Source organism: Marmota marmota, unplaced genomic scaffold (genome assembly GCF_001458135.2).
Source record: "Marmota marmota marmota unplaced genomic scaffold, marMar, whole genome shotgun sequence".
Classification (NCBI taxonomy): Eukaryota; Metazoa; Chordata; class Mammalia; order Rodentia; family Sciuridae; genus Marmota; species Marmota marmota.
Genome location: NW_025999999.1, coordinates 8336616 through 8353376, shown reverse-complemented (window position 1 = coordinate 8353376; position 16761 = coordinate 8336616). Strand labels below are relative to the sequence as shown.

Sequence of the window (16761 nt, the reverse complement as noted above, 5' to 3'; positions counted from 1 at the left end):
TTTTCTCATTCCTGACCCCAAGCCAAGCCTATTACCTTTGTCTCTGATCCAATAATCCCACCAGGCAGCTGGAGGATAGCTCAGGAATACAGAACACTGAGGATACCAAATCCTCAAGAACCTGGACTAAGATTTTTTTCCTTTTTTTTTTTTTTTTTCCTTGTGCAGTACTGGGGATTGAACTCAGGGACTTTGTACATGCGAGACAAACACTATGACTAAGCTATATCCATAGTTCTTTTAATTTTGAGACAAGGTCTTGATACATTTCAGAGGCTAGCCTTGAACTTACATACCTCCTGCCTCAACCTTCTGAGATTATAGGGGTGTGCCACCACACTCAGTTCTAAGTGAAGCTTTTTTTTTTTTTTTTTGGGTGGCAGGGGAATACCAGGAATTAAACTCAGGGGCACTCAACCACTGAGCCACATCCCCAGCCCTATTTTGTATTTTATTTAGAGACAGACAGGGTCTCACTGAGCTGCTTAGCACCTCACTTTTGCTGAGGCTGGCTTTGAACTCACAATCCTCCTGCCTTAGCCTCCCAAGCTGCTTGGATTTTAGGCATGCACCACCATGCCCAGCTTTGGTGAGGTTTTGATAACATCCTTTCAATAAGATAAAGTAAAAGGAGTTGCAGGTGAGTATTGTTCTTACTCTTAGAGGAAATTCATTGTAGTTTTTAATAAAAATAAAACCTATCCCTACAAGGCTTTCTCCATTTTTGCTTTCCCAACCACCTCTGTTGCACAGATATTAACTGGGTGCTTACAACAAACAGGTCCTGAATTGTATGATGTCACAGGTATGGAGGGGACCTATTTTTGCAAGTTTTCCCTGACAGATACTCCCATAGAAGAGTATCTAGTCTTGCCCTTCAATTGTCAGAAAGTTGTCCTCATGGCCAATCAAACTCAGCCTCCCTGGCTTTCAGTGACAACCTAGTCTCACTTCCACTCCGGAGTACTACTGGACAACTTTTATTCCTCTGCTATTTGAAAGAAATAGTCCTTAAAATATGAGGAGAGTCATGTCCTTCTGAAGTCTACTCTTTTCCAGGCCAAATGCTTTTTTTAGTTTTAGATGGGCACAATACCTTTATTCCTTTAATATATATATTATATATATATTTTGCTGAGGATCGAGCCCAGGGCTTCACACATGCTAGGCGAGTGCTCTACTGCTGAGCCACAACCCCAGCCCCTCGGCTGCTGTTCTTTATACCATGTGTTACCAACCCTTCAGCCCATCCTGATCCCCCAGTCTTAACCTCCATTTGTAAATGTCCCTCTTTAAATAAGACATTTGGAATAAACATTAGTGCTCTGGGACTCTCAGATGATGAATCCACTTTCTTTTAAGATTTCCATGTCAAAACTTTTATGTCTACAATTGTCATGTCATTAACCAGTTTTCCACTGTTAAATTAAATTCAGAGTAGCAGTTTCTCTTGTTTCTTTCCACTATCTTATATAAGAACAAGGCACATTAATAATTTATCAATGCAGAATGGAACTTTAGAACAGGTGACCAAGTTTGTTAAGCTTCAAATTCATTATCTGTAAAAAGTACACAATAAAGTACCTACCTCATAAGATCTGAGGGGTAAAAAGATAACAAAGTGCTTAGCATAACATCTGACATCCAGTATGAACTTGATAAAAGTGCCTTGTTAACATTTCATATTCTCTCCTATTAGCTTCCTCAGACTCTTCATTACGCACCAATCCTCAGGACAAAGTCTTTCCTCGTGGTGATAATGTCACCCACAATAACAGAAATATGAGGAGTTGTTTCTTGGGCTTTTTTTTTTTTTGTATTAAACCCAGGGGTGCTTTACCTCTGAGCCACATCCCCAGCTCTTTTTATTTAAAAAAAAAATTATATATATAGTTGTAGGTGGACACAATATCTTTATTTTATTTTTATGTGGTGCTGAGGATCGAACCCAGTGCCTCACTTGTGCTAAGTGATCACTCTGCCACTGAGCCACAACCCCAGTCCCCCCCCCCGTTTTTTTTTTGAGACAGGGTCACACTAAGTTGCTTAGGGCCTCGCTAAATTGCTGAGGCTGGCCTCTAACCTGTGATCCTCCTGCCTCAGCCTCCTGAGTTGCTGGGATTACAGGTTGCACCACCTCACCTGCTTTGCCTCCATTACTTCTTTGAGACAGGGATCCTACTGTACCTCTGGGCTTTGGCCATAAATCCCATCAGCATTTCTATAGATAACTTTTTTCAGGGGGTGAGGTACTATGGATTGAACTCAGGAGTGCTTAACCACTAAGCCACAACCTCAGCCCTTTTTCATTGTGAGACAGGGTCTCAACTTTGAACTTGTGATCCTCCTGCCTCTAGGATTACAGGCCTATACTTTTTGAAACAGTGTTTACTTCTAAGTGTTAAAATTTAAAGGTGTAAAAGCAAGGCACTGACAGGACACTTGGCTTTTTGGTCAGACCTTATGCACTAGCAGGTGGAGACTGGGGCCTCTGCATACTTCTGAGTCTTGTTAGTGACCATAGCCCTTTGTTTTTGGGGATGGACCCTCTCCTTTACCTGAAGCCCACTCCTGTTGTATGCCATAGCAGTGCCTGGAGAAGCAGCCCATTTCCCAGAACCCCTTCTATAGCGCACAGATGCCTGGCATAATCAAGTGGGGACACAACACTTGGTTTCAGTTCACAGCTTGTACCTCAAGTGCAGTCATTATAACAATTAAAGTAAGACTTAATAATACAGGTCCACATCATTTATCTAAAAACCCTTGGAGACCAGAGATGTCCTAAAATTTAGGAAGGTAATAGGATCTGTCTGCCCCATGTTACATGCACCATCCAGCAATTCTGGGGCATCCCCTGGAATCAAATGCATTCACCTGCGATGAGATACAGAGAGACCCTTACCACACAGAGTCAAGGCTGGAGCAGCTGTCCCTCAGTTCAGGTCATACTTTGTCATCCAATTTATGTGCTAAGGTTTCATAAAATTATGGGGGGAAATTTCAATTTTTATTTTTTGCTGGCTTCTTATTTTATTGCTTTGTCCTGGCTGATTTTATCCATCCTGCCTCAGACTCAATTCCTTCCTTTAAGCAGTAAGCTAGAAGACACAATAAAGAAACATTCCCAGCCTCCTGCCTGGAGCCAAAAGGCTCCTTGCTGGAAGAGGCTGGAAATCACTGGTTCCGTCCAACTCCCGTTTGCTAGGTATCACACATTACTGCAATGTGAGCATCCCTGCAAGTGTGGACCTACAAAAGGGGACTTCACGATCACTGGATCAGATGAAGCAGGCAGAGCTGAGAAATTTCTAAGTTCTATGGTAAAAGTAAAATGCAAATTACATGTCCAGGGGCTTCATCCCAAAGTCACCTGCTTTAGCATCTGAACAATTTAAACAGGTAACAGACACAAGCAAACAAAATGAAAAAATGTGTGTACACACACACTCACACACGTATTTTGCTGGCTGGTTTGTTTAGAGCTCTATGACATCTTACCCCCAAACTTTAGAAGCAAAGATGTGAGGGAACATTAGTTTACTTCTAAGACAAAGTTTGCCTCTTTTACCGAATATCAGCATTGTAGAGTTTTGCTAAACTGGATTATAAGATGCAAATTTCATCAGTCAGGTTTAAAAACATAAGCTGTATGGAACAAAATAAATATAAAAGTTGTGTTACCCAATAGGAAAGTCCAGCAAATTTAATTAAAGAAAGATTAAGCCTTTCTTTTTAATGGGTGGACATATTAGCTAGGCATGGCCAAACTCTCCTGCGGGGCAGTAATCAGCAGCTGGTTAGGAATGTGCATGGTACTAATTTCAAAACAAACAAAGGGAAACAGGGAGAAGCGGGGGCCACCTGCCTGATAGTAAGCAGAAATACATGCCCCCTGTTCACATGGATGCTGGAAAAATGACCAAAGAAACAGGAATGTTGTTGACCTCTGTGGATGGAGAACTATCCTAGTTTGCTAAGAAAAGCTCACGGTCCTTCAGGCTTTTGATCTAATACACTCTGTAGAAGATGAATGTGTTCTAGCCTCAGCTTTTGAGACCCTGCAAACTCCATACTCCAGGAGGACAGAGGAAGGTACAAAAGACGCCGTCCCCTTGCTGACCCAAGAATCCCAGGCCAGCAGTGCAGGTGGGATGGGGCAGGTGACATTAAGGATGCCTGTCATTCTCCCTTTCTGTGTTCCTGAATCCTTTCCCAGCTTTCCTAACTCTTTCTGTACCTACAGTGGCTTATGCTTTCCTGAATGGCTCACTGTTGAGTCAGAGAACCTTAGTCTCAGGGCTCCAAGGAAAATGAGAAGCAGATTTGTCCAAATAGAGGGAGCAGACCAGGCCAGCCAGCTTGCGCAGGGTCGGGGAGGCAAATCAGGAAAATGAAAAGGAAACATGCAGAATTACCTGGAGAACCTGCTGCTAACAACTCTGTTCTGCTGACAACAAAGGTACGAGACAGGGACAAAGGAACTGAAAAAATGGAGAAAAACAGGGTGAGACCATATTGAAAGGCAAAAGGGAGATCTCTGTAATCAAGGGACAGGAGCGGACACCTGTTCTACTGATAGGAGCATTCAATCACAGAAATGCAAAAGCCATGTAATATGACAAACAAAGCCCACACTGCTTTCCAGGAAGAGGTACCGGGGAGGCTTCAGTCAGGAGAAATCCTATTCACATGCTCCCTGCCTAGCCTAGAAATCGCTTAAGCCAATAATACCGAATCGAGGTTCGCAGCCCCCAAACATGCTACTGCTAAGGACCTCATCACAAATAGCCACCCAAAAAGGGAGCCCAACTGATCAACCAAGAGGATGGCCAAGCCGCACCCAATACTTATTCAGCGCACAGCCCACAGCGCTCGTTTCTGTGGCAAGTAATTAATTATTCAATTCATTCACATTCTCGGTGAGTCTTTTTTGACCTGATGCTTTGCACTGCTTTGGAATAATTTCAAATTTCAAAATAGAGGAAACTGAATAAAGCATTTCAAGCCCAGATTTCCTGAGCATGGCTGATCAAGGTCATGCTCATTGCCACTTACTCGGAGGGGGAACTGCGGTCCCATCGACACACAATGTTGGGCACATCTTGAAAACCAAGGATTGTAGGTTTTTTCCAGACAGCTAACTTTAATAAATAGAAACAGGCATCTCTTTATCTTGACGTGCCTGCACTAAATGCATCTCTCAATGAATATACAAAATTCCAGACAGCTAGATGTACAGTCGAGTACAACACTAGGCTTCGGAATAAGTGAAATAGTGTTAATAAACTTCCCTTCTTTATTGATAGCTTCAAACTAGGCGAGGGAGGATATTGCCACCCCGGGGCCTTGCTAGTGAACGGGTATTCTTCAATTCCTCTTCTGAATGAGATTTGTCCCTAAAATGTGGTTCAATATGCACTGGGCTAATATTTAGGTTTAGAGAACCAGCAATCAATGAAAGAGCACAGGTGGGGCTTCTTTCTTTTCAAAGTCACCATACAGATCTGGTTCTGCTAACCTGAGGCTAATCTGAGGCTGGCTGCCAAAAGTAGTCACAATGACAACATCTTTATATTATAAGACATTTCTGCTCATGTTGTAAAGGTCACAGCACACTTGTGGAACCACCACTGCCTTCTATCCTAATAATCACAGGAGGAAATATTATCATATTCTTCAACAATGAGGAAGCCAAGGGCCTGTCCCAATGTCATATAGCCTATAATGATGGAACTGTGGCTGTACCCAGGTCTCCTCATGTCTGGTAAAAGCCTCTCTCACACAAGCTAACAGTGAAAACAGAAGATCACCTTCAAGTTTACCACAGACACACCTACTAACTAGGGTCAGAAAGGCCTGTGTTCATACTGGGTGTCCGTCAGCAGTTGGTCAGTGCCTGTGGCCCCCCTAGACCTGCATGGGACAGTGAGGAGATGCATCTGGGCCAAAGGAAGTTTAGAACTTTGAGAGACATGCGACAGTGCCCTGGCTTTCTACAGAGCCCTGTAACATCCTTGGGCCCCTCAGACTGCCGGCTGGCACAGTAGATAGAGACAAACATCACAAAAACAGACTTGTCTGGAGATGTCCTCTCCCTTTTTTAAGAGTGTTTTTCAAAAGTGACAGTCATCTTTTTAGGTTGGGTTATTTTTAGGTTGGAGGTCTGTTTCCCAAGACAGTCTATCATTTGGCATTTTGGCCACAAGGTGGCACTCCGGCACCTGTCTACCTGCTGACCTGCTCCAGCCAGAGCAAGGCTGCAAGTGAATGCCCTCCATGGCAAATGCAGAGGTGCACTCAAGACCCATCCGAGGTGAGCAAGCACACCAGGTATGTCCGTGTTCATGCCCTTCTCGGACTGGGGCAGCTTTACAGCATCTTGGAATCTTTTGCACGGAGCTCTTGGTTAATCTACCATGGCATACCCACCCCTTAGCTGGCCAACTCAAAAGGCCTGCTCTCTAGATGAGGAGAGGTGGCCGTAGGCTGCAGATATCAACAAACTTGTTCATTCTCAGAAAGATGCAAATAAGAACTTCCAGAGTAGCTAACATTTAGAAGTCTCCAATGTTAGGTGGAGAGTGACTGGAACCCTCACAGAACAGGCAGGGGTGTGACTGGTACAACCCTCTGGGAACTATTGGGCAGTGTCCACCTGAGCTGAAGAAGCACGCAGGCCATGACAAGCAGTTCCACTTCAACACACACACGTTTACCAAAGACACGGCCAGGAAGGTTCCGCACACAGTTCAAGTAGCCCCAAACAGGAAAGGACACTACCAGTGTCCATCAGCTGTAGATTCTCACAATGGAATACTACAATGCAGCAAGAAGAAACATGTAACAAGCACACACAAGACCACAGACTAGGGTGACAAGCACGACACGGAGGGGGAGAAGCAGAGCTCCACAGAGTATATTTGCATAATTCCATTTATACAAAGCTCAAGATGGTAGTTGCTTTGGGGGGACAGTGACTCAGGAAGCCTGAGGGGGCTTCTGTGAGGTGGGTGACGCTCTGTCTCGACCTCAATGATGGACTACACAGGTGTGTTCAGTGTGAGAAACTCACAAAAGTGTATACTATGATTAACATCAATAAAAAGTTCAAAAAGTAAGTAAATAAAGTCAATCGGCAGGTATGGAGAGAAAGCTGCTGTAGAAGGGCAGGACTGCCTAAAGCAAGGCCCCGCCTAGGAAGCAAGATCCAAACTCACCTGGAGAGGCTGTAAGGGCCATGACGCCATAGTACGAGAAAGCACTTGCTTCAAACTTCATCCCCTCCTTCCCAGCTTCCACTTCCACTTTCCCCTGTGGAAAGAAAAGGGGTGGTTGAGTCTGGCCGTGTGAGTCTGTATGCACAGTTGACACAAAATTTGGTCCTTCCTCAGGCTTTTGTCTAAATTCCTTTCCCAATGATCCCAAGGAAGCTTTAGATAATTTTTCTCATGTTGAAGAGGGGGTTAATTCATCTTTAATAGGAAAACCAGATTTGGATGGATATGTACAGGTAGTAATAAAGTGTGACAGTTACTATCTGCGAGTCCACTTAATATTCTCCAGCATCCTTAGTTCTTGGGCTCTTTGAGAGCCCTCCAGTAACAAAAAGATGGTGCTATTGCTCCATCAGTGAGAAAAACACTGAGCTGGTGCTCAGTGGTGGCTGCCCAAGCTGTCCTGCAGGACCGAGAGTTGGGGTAGAATCCAGCTCAAGGGCCAGTATGGTTTGTGGCCATGGATCAAAGTCCTGGACAGAACCACTCCGATCTCATAAACCCTATGTCCTGAGTAACTGAGCAGAGACCCAACAGGCCAGCTCACTGGGGGCACATGGACCTTCTCCTCATCATCTTGGAAAAGTGCCTAGAGTCTCCTTCCATTGGAACAGAACTCCCTTTGCCTCCCCTAACCTTTCCCCCGGTTTCTCTTTCTCCAACTTGTCTACAACCTTTCTCTCCATCGTTACCACTTCTGTGGGGAAGACTGCACCTTATCCATCCCCCAAAGCCCAGAAGCCACTATAATCCTTTCAGGGGAGGTGCTCCACATGAGTTTCCTGGCCTATGCAATGTTCTCAATGAGTCTCACTCCTAGATGTCCCAGCCAATGTGTCTTGCTCACATTACCTATGACTGCCTCTCCAGGGAGCAGGCATCTCGACAGTACGTTCTTTACAAGGGGTTAACAAATGTTAAGCAACCATTTGTCGAAAAGCAACTGTGCTAACACCTCATGATGTTTTGTTAATCCAGTTAATGCTCGTAACTCTATGAAACAGACACAATTATCCCTCTCTCTCATAAATCAGGAGAGAGGGGCTCATATTTAGTGGTCAACTAACATGCTACACATGCCATCAACTATTATGAACCCCATTATTCTGATCACACTGTATTAAATTATCCTACATTAAATTCTCAATTATAGAAGTTCTTTTTTAGATTCCTTCTTCAGGAGGAAGACTAACTGTGCCCCTCTCTCAGGTTTTTCTTCACTCTATGGAAATACTTGTTTTTACTAGTCCTAGACAATTCTCTTGCTGTAAAAAAGGAACTTAAAATTAAAAAATTACAAACACCTTTTTTTTCCCAGTGCTGGTGATTAAACCCTGGGCCCTATGACCCCAACACCTCAACCCACAATTTTAAATCAACCTGCAAACAAGTGGATGCTGAAAACCCTTGCCATGCAGGTAGGGCCCCACAGGGGGCACCATGGAGCCCATGGGAAGGCAGCCTTGGCCCTCTAAACAGCTTATAGAGGACAGCACAGGAAGACCAATGATGCGAGCCAATAAACAAAAGCACTATGGGAAAAGGACAAGAAGAATATAAGAGAGTTCAGAGGAAAAACACTTTCTATTCTCGATAAAGACACATTTTATACACAGGAAAGAAAAATCTAAGGATGAGCAGGATCTGGTTGAGCCGAGAGAAGGGAATGGCATGAAGGAAGGTTGGAGGCAGGTGACACAGACGCCAGGCGGGAGGCTGTGCGAGGGAGGAGGGGAGAGGAGGCTGGAGAGCAGCTTGGTGAGCAGCTCAGACCACAGGGCTCCAGGAATAACGACTAGGGCAGGTGGGTTCTAGGGCAGGTGGGTTCCTGGGCAGAGGAACATGGTTTCAGGAAGGTCTAGACAGGCTAGGATGGTGGCCCTTGAGCTGGAAAGAGATTGTGATGAGAGAAATTATGGGTCAAGAACAAACAGAACTTTGTGAAACTGCCAGGGAGAGGACAGTTGGGAGGGAGTGAGAGGGAGTCATCAGAACAGAGGCCGAGCCACGCGAGAAGGCCTCTGGAGAGCTGCTCTAGCGGTGAGGCTGGGAGGAGAGGAAGACTCCAGTTCAGAACGAGGCCTTCTGAAGAGGCTCCAAAGACACAGATGGAAGAAGCTCGGGGGAGATCAGAACTGTGGGTAGAGACCCAGGAGTGGAGGAGAGCAGGCAAACGGGCAGAGAAAAGGACCAGCCCCAGACCCTGACCCAGAGGACCAGAAACCAAAGTGGGACTGGAGAAGCCCGACGAGTGTCTCATCACAGTGTGGCTGGGGGTTCGTGATAAAGTTGGGTCAGCAGCATGAATGAGCACAGGGAGGCCAAGGAGAGCAGTGGAGCTGATGAGGGAGTCGCTGGTGGCCCTCAAGGTTATTTCCATCGCACAGAGAAGAGAGGAATCAGCAGGCTGAAGGTGGAACTGGCAGCAGGGCGGAGTGGACCAAAGGAAGGGTGCTCAGGACCCAGGGGCATGTACGATCAGTGTGGAGAAGAGGGGCTGATGGGGAGCAAAAGCTGGCTGGCAGGAAGAATGGGATGCAGGGCACAGTGAATGCTGCCAGAGCAGGCAGGGTCCCCCAGAGAGGAGGGAAGACAAGGCAGGAACAGAGATGGCATTCAGAGATGACGAGCAATAAAACAGAAGTTCCTGGTGCCCTGTCAGTCCAGACCACTTATCCATCTCTTCCTGGACTAACCCAGGATTTTGCATCAGAGTTAATATGTACATAGATGCTCTCTGGAAACCCGTCTTTGTAGTCTGGAGTCTCAAGAGTGGCTGTAGGACCATGTCTACCTGAACTTCTGCACAGAAAATCAAATAAAACAGGGCCTCACAGTCTGCAGTGGGTCTGGTGGTTTGTTTTTACAAGCACCAGGCCATGTGTGTTCTGAATCTCTGCAAGTGGGTGTCAGTTCACATTTTTTTGTGTGTGACAAACTATCAGAACCAGCAAGGCAACAGTCATAATCAGAACAGGAATGAGGAATAGCAGTGGGCCTACCTCCTAGAAAGGAACCTTACCTGGGGCAGAACTCCCAGTACTGGGGCCGGAAGTTCCTCCTACTTGACCCAGGGCGAAGATGCCCAAGTCCAACCTCCAGCTCCCACTCCGAAGCACCAAATTAACTAGTATGGGGTGCAACTTTGGCAATAGGATTTTTAAAAGTCCTCTAGGTGATTTTAGCAAGTAGCAAAGTTTGGGAGTCCCCGATTGCAGACTGCAGGTGAACAATGGCCCCAGCTCCAGAAATTCTATTCCCTGACCTCTCAAGAGACTTGCAAAAAGGCACAGGGGCTGTGGGTCTGCTAATTAAACAAGGTCAGCTGAAGATCAGAGCACAAGGGCTGGGGTTGTGGCTCAGCGGTAGAGTGCCTGTCTCACATGCGTGAGGCACTGGGTTTGATCCTCAGCACCACATAAATAAATAAAATAAAGGTATTTGCCCATCTGCAACTAAAAAAAAGTCTTTAAAAAAAATCAGAGCACAAAATCATAGTCATCTCAGAGGATGTCAAATGCCATCCTATGTCTATCAAGACAGGGCCCGAGGCAGGGGAGGATCAGCCATCTTCTAGAAGCTGCTGAGTCCAGATCATCATGCTATAGGAAGAGGGGCACAGTTGCATAGGTTGGTGGCTCCTAAACATTTGGGTTCCAAGAATTAGTAAAACACTCCTCTACCCCCAATGGGTGACCCTTATAGGGTTGCTATTTCATTATCTTCTGTTACCATCATTTCATAAAAGATCAGATATTTTAACCCCACAGATTTAGAAAACATAATTTCAGAATAATAGGACTTCAAACCGAATACATCCAACTTTTTGAAAAGTTCATTGTAACTATCTTTTTCTCATTTTGGTGAAAACTGCTATAGTATCAGCACATAGGAACAACCACATTACATTAATTTTATTCCACTTATAGAATCACAATAGATGAAAGGATCCCTGCAGTCTCTCAGCTCTAGCTGTCTATGACCCTGCAACTGCATGAGCTTTAACAACTGCCAGCCCGGTGCTCTCTCCATAGGGTCGAGCTCTTCTGACAGGCAAGTTTTAGGAACATCCTGGAAACACATTTTTTATTCATTAGTGTGTGTCAGTGGCTCCAAAAAGAGATCTTTTTCAAATAACCCCACCATAGGCAGACTAGGGCCATCCCCCTGATGAAATGGCTTGTCCAGCTCAAAATCAATTAGGTGTCTTCTCAGATAACTTCTTCCACACACAAGGAGCAGCATATTGATTTTACTTTTGAAATATTCATAAATTGACTATCACATTACCAAAAAAAAAAAAAAAAAATCAGGACAGGACATAACGAATGCTAGGCATTCCCAGAGGGAACTAGGGCTTTCTGTTTATAAACTGACAAACCAGAAAATCTCACAATGCCAAGCAGAGCTGGCTTCCCAAGTAAAAATCCTAGCACAGAATCCTATCTTCCTTTGGATAAAGGTCTTGGACAACCTCTTCTCAAACTTTCTAAGCACCCACATGTCCTACAGCGTCTGCTCCTGTCACTGGCCTTAGAGTGTGGTCCTACGCTATCCTAGCAGGTGCAGCCCAAGTGCCGTGGAGCAGAGACATGAGTGGTCAGTTGGCCAGGCTGTTGCAGACGACTTTCTCAGGTACCCCAGGACCCCTGCTCACCCTCAAGTGCAGATTTTTAGAATTTTGTCTCACTTTTGTCTTTCAGATCACTATCATAGAGCATCCCGTGGGGCTTGCCAGGGGCACAAACGTGAAGTGGTCACCAGCAGTTCCAACAAGAGGGGAAGTACCACCCAAAGGTGCCTGTGGCTTTCCATCCGGAACTGCAGATGTAGGCCTAGTGTTCCAAGTTTGCTTCATAAGATTTACTTTTTAAATTTTGGAAGTTAACATGGTGGCACCTGCCTATCATCTCAGCTACCTGGGAGGATGAAGTAAGAGGAGTACAATGTTCAAGGCAAGAAGATCCTGAGTTTGTGACTAGCCCCGGCAACTTAGCAAGACCCCATCTCAAAATATTTAAAAGGGGTTAGCGATAAAGTTCAATGATAGAGTGCCTTGGGTTCCATCCCAATGCCCATAACTGGAAAAAAAATATATATATACACACACACGTATATGTTATTTATGCATGTACATATTCTGCTAGTCAAAAATTCAATTTATATATATTTTCAGTCATCTAGTTGACCATCTTCTAACAAAGTGCTTATAAATACACTGGCACCAAGTTGTACAAATTTTTAAAAAATAGTGTTAATGCTGGGTGTCCCAGTTATATTTTTCTTTAAAATAGGTGTATTATCTGTACTTGGCTCAAGATTACAGATCCATTCCTACACACCCTGCCCTTCAAAAATAACACCCTGGCATTCAAAAATGCCAATACTGAAGGTTTAAATTCTCCTCCCAATAACAAGTGAAACCACATAGTTTTGTCAAGAACCATATGAATTCCAAGATGCCACCTGCCATCTCCACAAAAAAACAATAGTTCATTTTAAGAAAAATATCTTTTGAATCCATGTCAGAAGCTCTGAAAGAGTATGGATAGGCAGGCGATAAAAGAAAAAAATATATTAATCTGAAGCATGAAATAAACAAGAAAAAGTAACTTCAGGAAAAAATATATATATAGTCAATTGGCAAAGAAAATGTTTTCCCATCATCTCTTTTTAAAGTTTGTTTTATTTTTATTTATTTATTTATTTTTAGTTGTAGATGGACACAATACCTTTATTTTATTTATTCATTTATTTTTTACTCGTAGTTGGACACAATACCTTTATTTATTTATTTTTCTGTGGTGCTGAGGATCAAACCCAGGGCCTCACACATGCTAGGCAAGGGCTTTGCCACTGAGCCACAACCCCAGCCCCATCATCTCTTATGTTTACAAAAATAATAATTTGGTCATGTGCTGTGGAAAAGCAATCATACTATCTTTCATTTGATTATACAGACATTTTACTCCTCAAACGACCACTGAGTCCTTCGTTATAAAACACCAACTGTGTAAGTTATCCAGTGATCTATTATATTTTGTCCATTTTTATTAAGAAAATAATTTACAGCAGTTATGGTTACTATGCCCATGCAATTCTTTTTACTTGACATATTGCGGGGGGTACCAGAGATTGAACCCAGGGGCACCCGGCTACTGAGCCACATCCCCACCCCTATTTTATATTTTATTTAGAGACAGGTTCTCACTGAGTTGCTTAGCGCCTCGCCATTGCTGAGGCTGGCTTTGAACTCGTGATCCTCCTGTCTCAGCCTCCCGAGCCACTGGGATTACAGGCCTGTGCCACTGCGCCTGGCACTTGACATACTTTTGCATGTGCTTTCTGCTTTTATGCTACCTAGTGGTGCCTCATTATGATATCTCAGAGTTTGATTAGTTATTGAGCATGTGAACTATTTCTATTTTATAATTAATATATTTGTATATCTATATATTTGCATAGATATAGCTTTGTAAAACAATGGTTTATTTAGATGTGAGACTGCTAACTTAAGAATCTGAGAGGTTGATAGCACTTTTTCTGTATACTATTTAGAGTTTGGTTTTTTTAAAAAGATTTTTTTTTTTTTTTTATAGGTAGACACAATGTCTTTATTTTACTTTACATGGTGCTGAGGATCAAACCCAATGCCTCACAGGCGTGCTAGGCACGTGCTCTACCTCTGAGCCACAACCCCAGCTCAAGATTTTTACTTTCTAAAATCAATAGTGGATGCTTAATTTAGTTGCCTTTCTGATATTTATTGATACAAGCATAAAAATTTTTTACTACTTTAATTAATGTGGCGTATTTTGATTTTGTTGTTTTTATATTAAACTAACCTTTCATTCTAAAATAAACTCAATTCAGTCACCATCACAATGAGTAACTCTTTGGGTATATTGTTACTATCTATGATCTTTTTATTAAAAAATTCTACATCAATGTTAAAAAGTGACACTGAACCATAATCTTATGTTTTAGAATTAAGCCCATATTATAAAGAACGCATTTGACTATCATATCATCTTGTTCTATGATACAGAAACATTGAGTTCTTCAAAGTTTGATGTTTTTTTCCCTATCAAATCCTTTATTCCAGCTGCTTTTTTCAGAAACAAGAAAACTTTTTTCATCTTTAATCACACTAATTATGAAAGACAATATTGATTTTGTTAGTTTTTCTCTTTTGGTAGCACTGAACCCAGAGCCCCATTGACACTAGGCGAGTGCTCTACCACTAAGCTGCATCTTCAGCCCCAGTTTTGGTAATCTTTTTTTTGGTGCTGGCGATCAATCAAGCATTCGAGGCAAGCACCAATGTATATCCCCAGCCCTGAAGATTTGGTTATCTTTTAAAAGAACCAAATCTTGGGTGGTGCACACCTGTAATCCCAACAACTTGGAAGGCTAAGCAGAAGGATCACAAGTTCATGACCAGCCTTAGCAACTTAGCAAGACCTTGTCTCAAAATAAAAAATATAGCTCAGTTGGTAGAGTGATTCCCTTGAATGCACAAGGCCTTGGGTTCAATTCCCAGCGCCACAAAAATAAATAGATAGATAGATAGATAGATAGATAGATAGATAGGACTAGAGATATAGCTCAGTCGTAAAGAACCCATGGGTTCAATTCCCAGTCCCTTTATTATTAATACTACTAATAAAATGGGCTGGGGTTGTGGATCAGTGATAGAGCGCATGCCTAGCATGTGTGAGGTTATATAAATAAATAAAACAAAGGTCCATCAACAACTAAAAACATTTAAAAATTTAAAAAAATAGGAAAACCAAATGTTGATTTTATTTATCAGTTATAAGGTTTTATTTTTTAGTTTTTTTTTTTGGGGGGGGGCCTTAAGTTTTGAGAGGAAGGAGAGTATCTAATTGTCTTTAAAGCATGATAATGCCCTGAGGGTTTTCCTCAAGGAGAAAATTGGAATGTTTCTTTATTTTTTTAACTAATTTATTTATTTTTATTTGTTCTACTTAGTTGTACATGACAGCAGAATGCATTTCAATTAATCTTATACAAATGGAGCACAACATTTCAATTCTCTGGTTGTACACGACGTAGAGACACCATTTGTGCAATCATCCATGTACCTACAGTAATAATGTCCATCTCATTCCACCATCTTTCCTACCCTCATGACCCCCCCACTTTTATTTTTTAGTTTATTTTTATGATATTTCATTATTTAATTTGTTCTTTTAGTTTATTTTTTGCAACATAATTGTAGTTTTTTTATTTAAGTACTTAAAATTTCTTAAAACTGAATAAATGGCATTACATTACTTAATAGTCTTTTATGGTATACTATGTATTTTAAGATATTCTATATATTTTCTCCCTAATTCAGTTGCCATTAATTCTAATATTTAATAATTATCTTTTTAAATAGGTAGCACATGCCCACAGTAAACAGCTCAACCTCCAAAGTGAGAAACACCCCCTTCAACTCTACTCCCCATTCCAGGCCTTATCCCAAAAGGAGACAATTACAACCAGCACCTTTCAAGAAATTTCATATATTTATGTTTGTGTGAAAGAAAAGTCTAGGGTTTTTTTCATTCACACAAACAAGAACAAGTTATACACACCCACGGTGCCTCAAATATAAACCTACATAAGAAAGTTTATCACAATTTTAACACGGATAACTACTTTTTGATTATGCTTTTATTCCTAATTTCATTATGCTCCATGCAAGAAGTTTTATGAAATTCCTATGTTTTTGTATTTATTAGAGTGTACACTGTGACACAGTAAATGATCAATTTTTATGAGAGAGTGCACAAATATTTTTACAATATATTTCTCTGGCTTTTTTGTTTTATTTTCTTCAAATCTATTCTTTTACTAGTTATGCGATTTAAAACTACTATATAACTTTTCTTGGTATGCTTGCTCTTTTATGATGGTGGAAAAACAACTTTACTGAGATGCCTCAAAAAAGTAGGGATGGAACCACCATAAGACTCGGCTTGGTATTTTCCCCAAAGATCTAAAATTGGGATACTACAGCGATAACAGCCACCGTATCAACGTTTATAGTACAACGATTCACAGTAGCTAAATTATGGAATCAATCCAGGTGCCTGTCACTGGAGGACTGGATTAAGAAATCATCCCAGGGGCTGGGGTTGTGGCTCCGCAGTAGAGCGCTCACCTCGCATGTGCGAGACCTTGGGTTCGAGCTTCAGCACCACATAAAAATAAATAAGTGAAATAAAGGTATTGTGTGTGTCCAACTACAACTAAAAAATAAACATTAAAAAGAAATCATCCTATCTCTCTACCTATCTATCTATCTATACATACACAGAGTTCTACTCAGCTATAAAAATAATGAAATTGTGGCATTTGCCGGTACACAGATAGAAATGGAGAACATCATGCTAAGTGAAATAAGCCAAACTCAGAAAATCAAAAATCAAATGTTTTCTCTCATATGCAGAAGCTAGAGTAAAATAAAGGA

At 42.2% G+C, this 16761-nt stretch overlaps 1 protein-coding gene across 1 annotated transcript in view; it reads right to left on the bottom strand.

Annotated features, from left to right (window-relative positions):
* Cnnm2 (cyclin and CBS domain divalent metal cation transport mediator 2) overlaps window positions 1–16761 on the bottom strand; it is a 145164-nt gene that overhangs the window by 7743 nt on the left and 120660 nt on the right. The window contains 2 exon segments of the mRNA XM_015494737.2: window positions 4419–4484; window positions 7221–7314. Of these exon segments, the coding sequence (XP_015350223.2) occupies window positions 4419–4484; window positions 7221–7314 (160 nt within the window).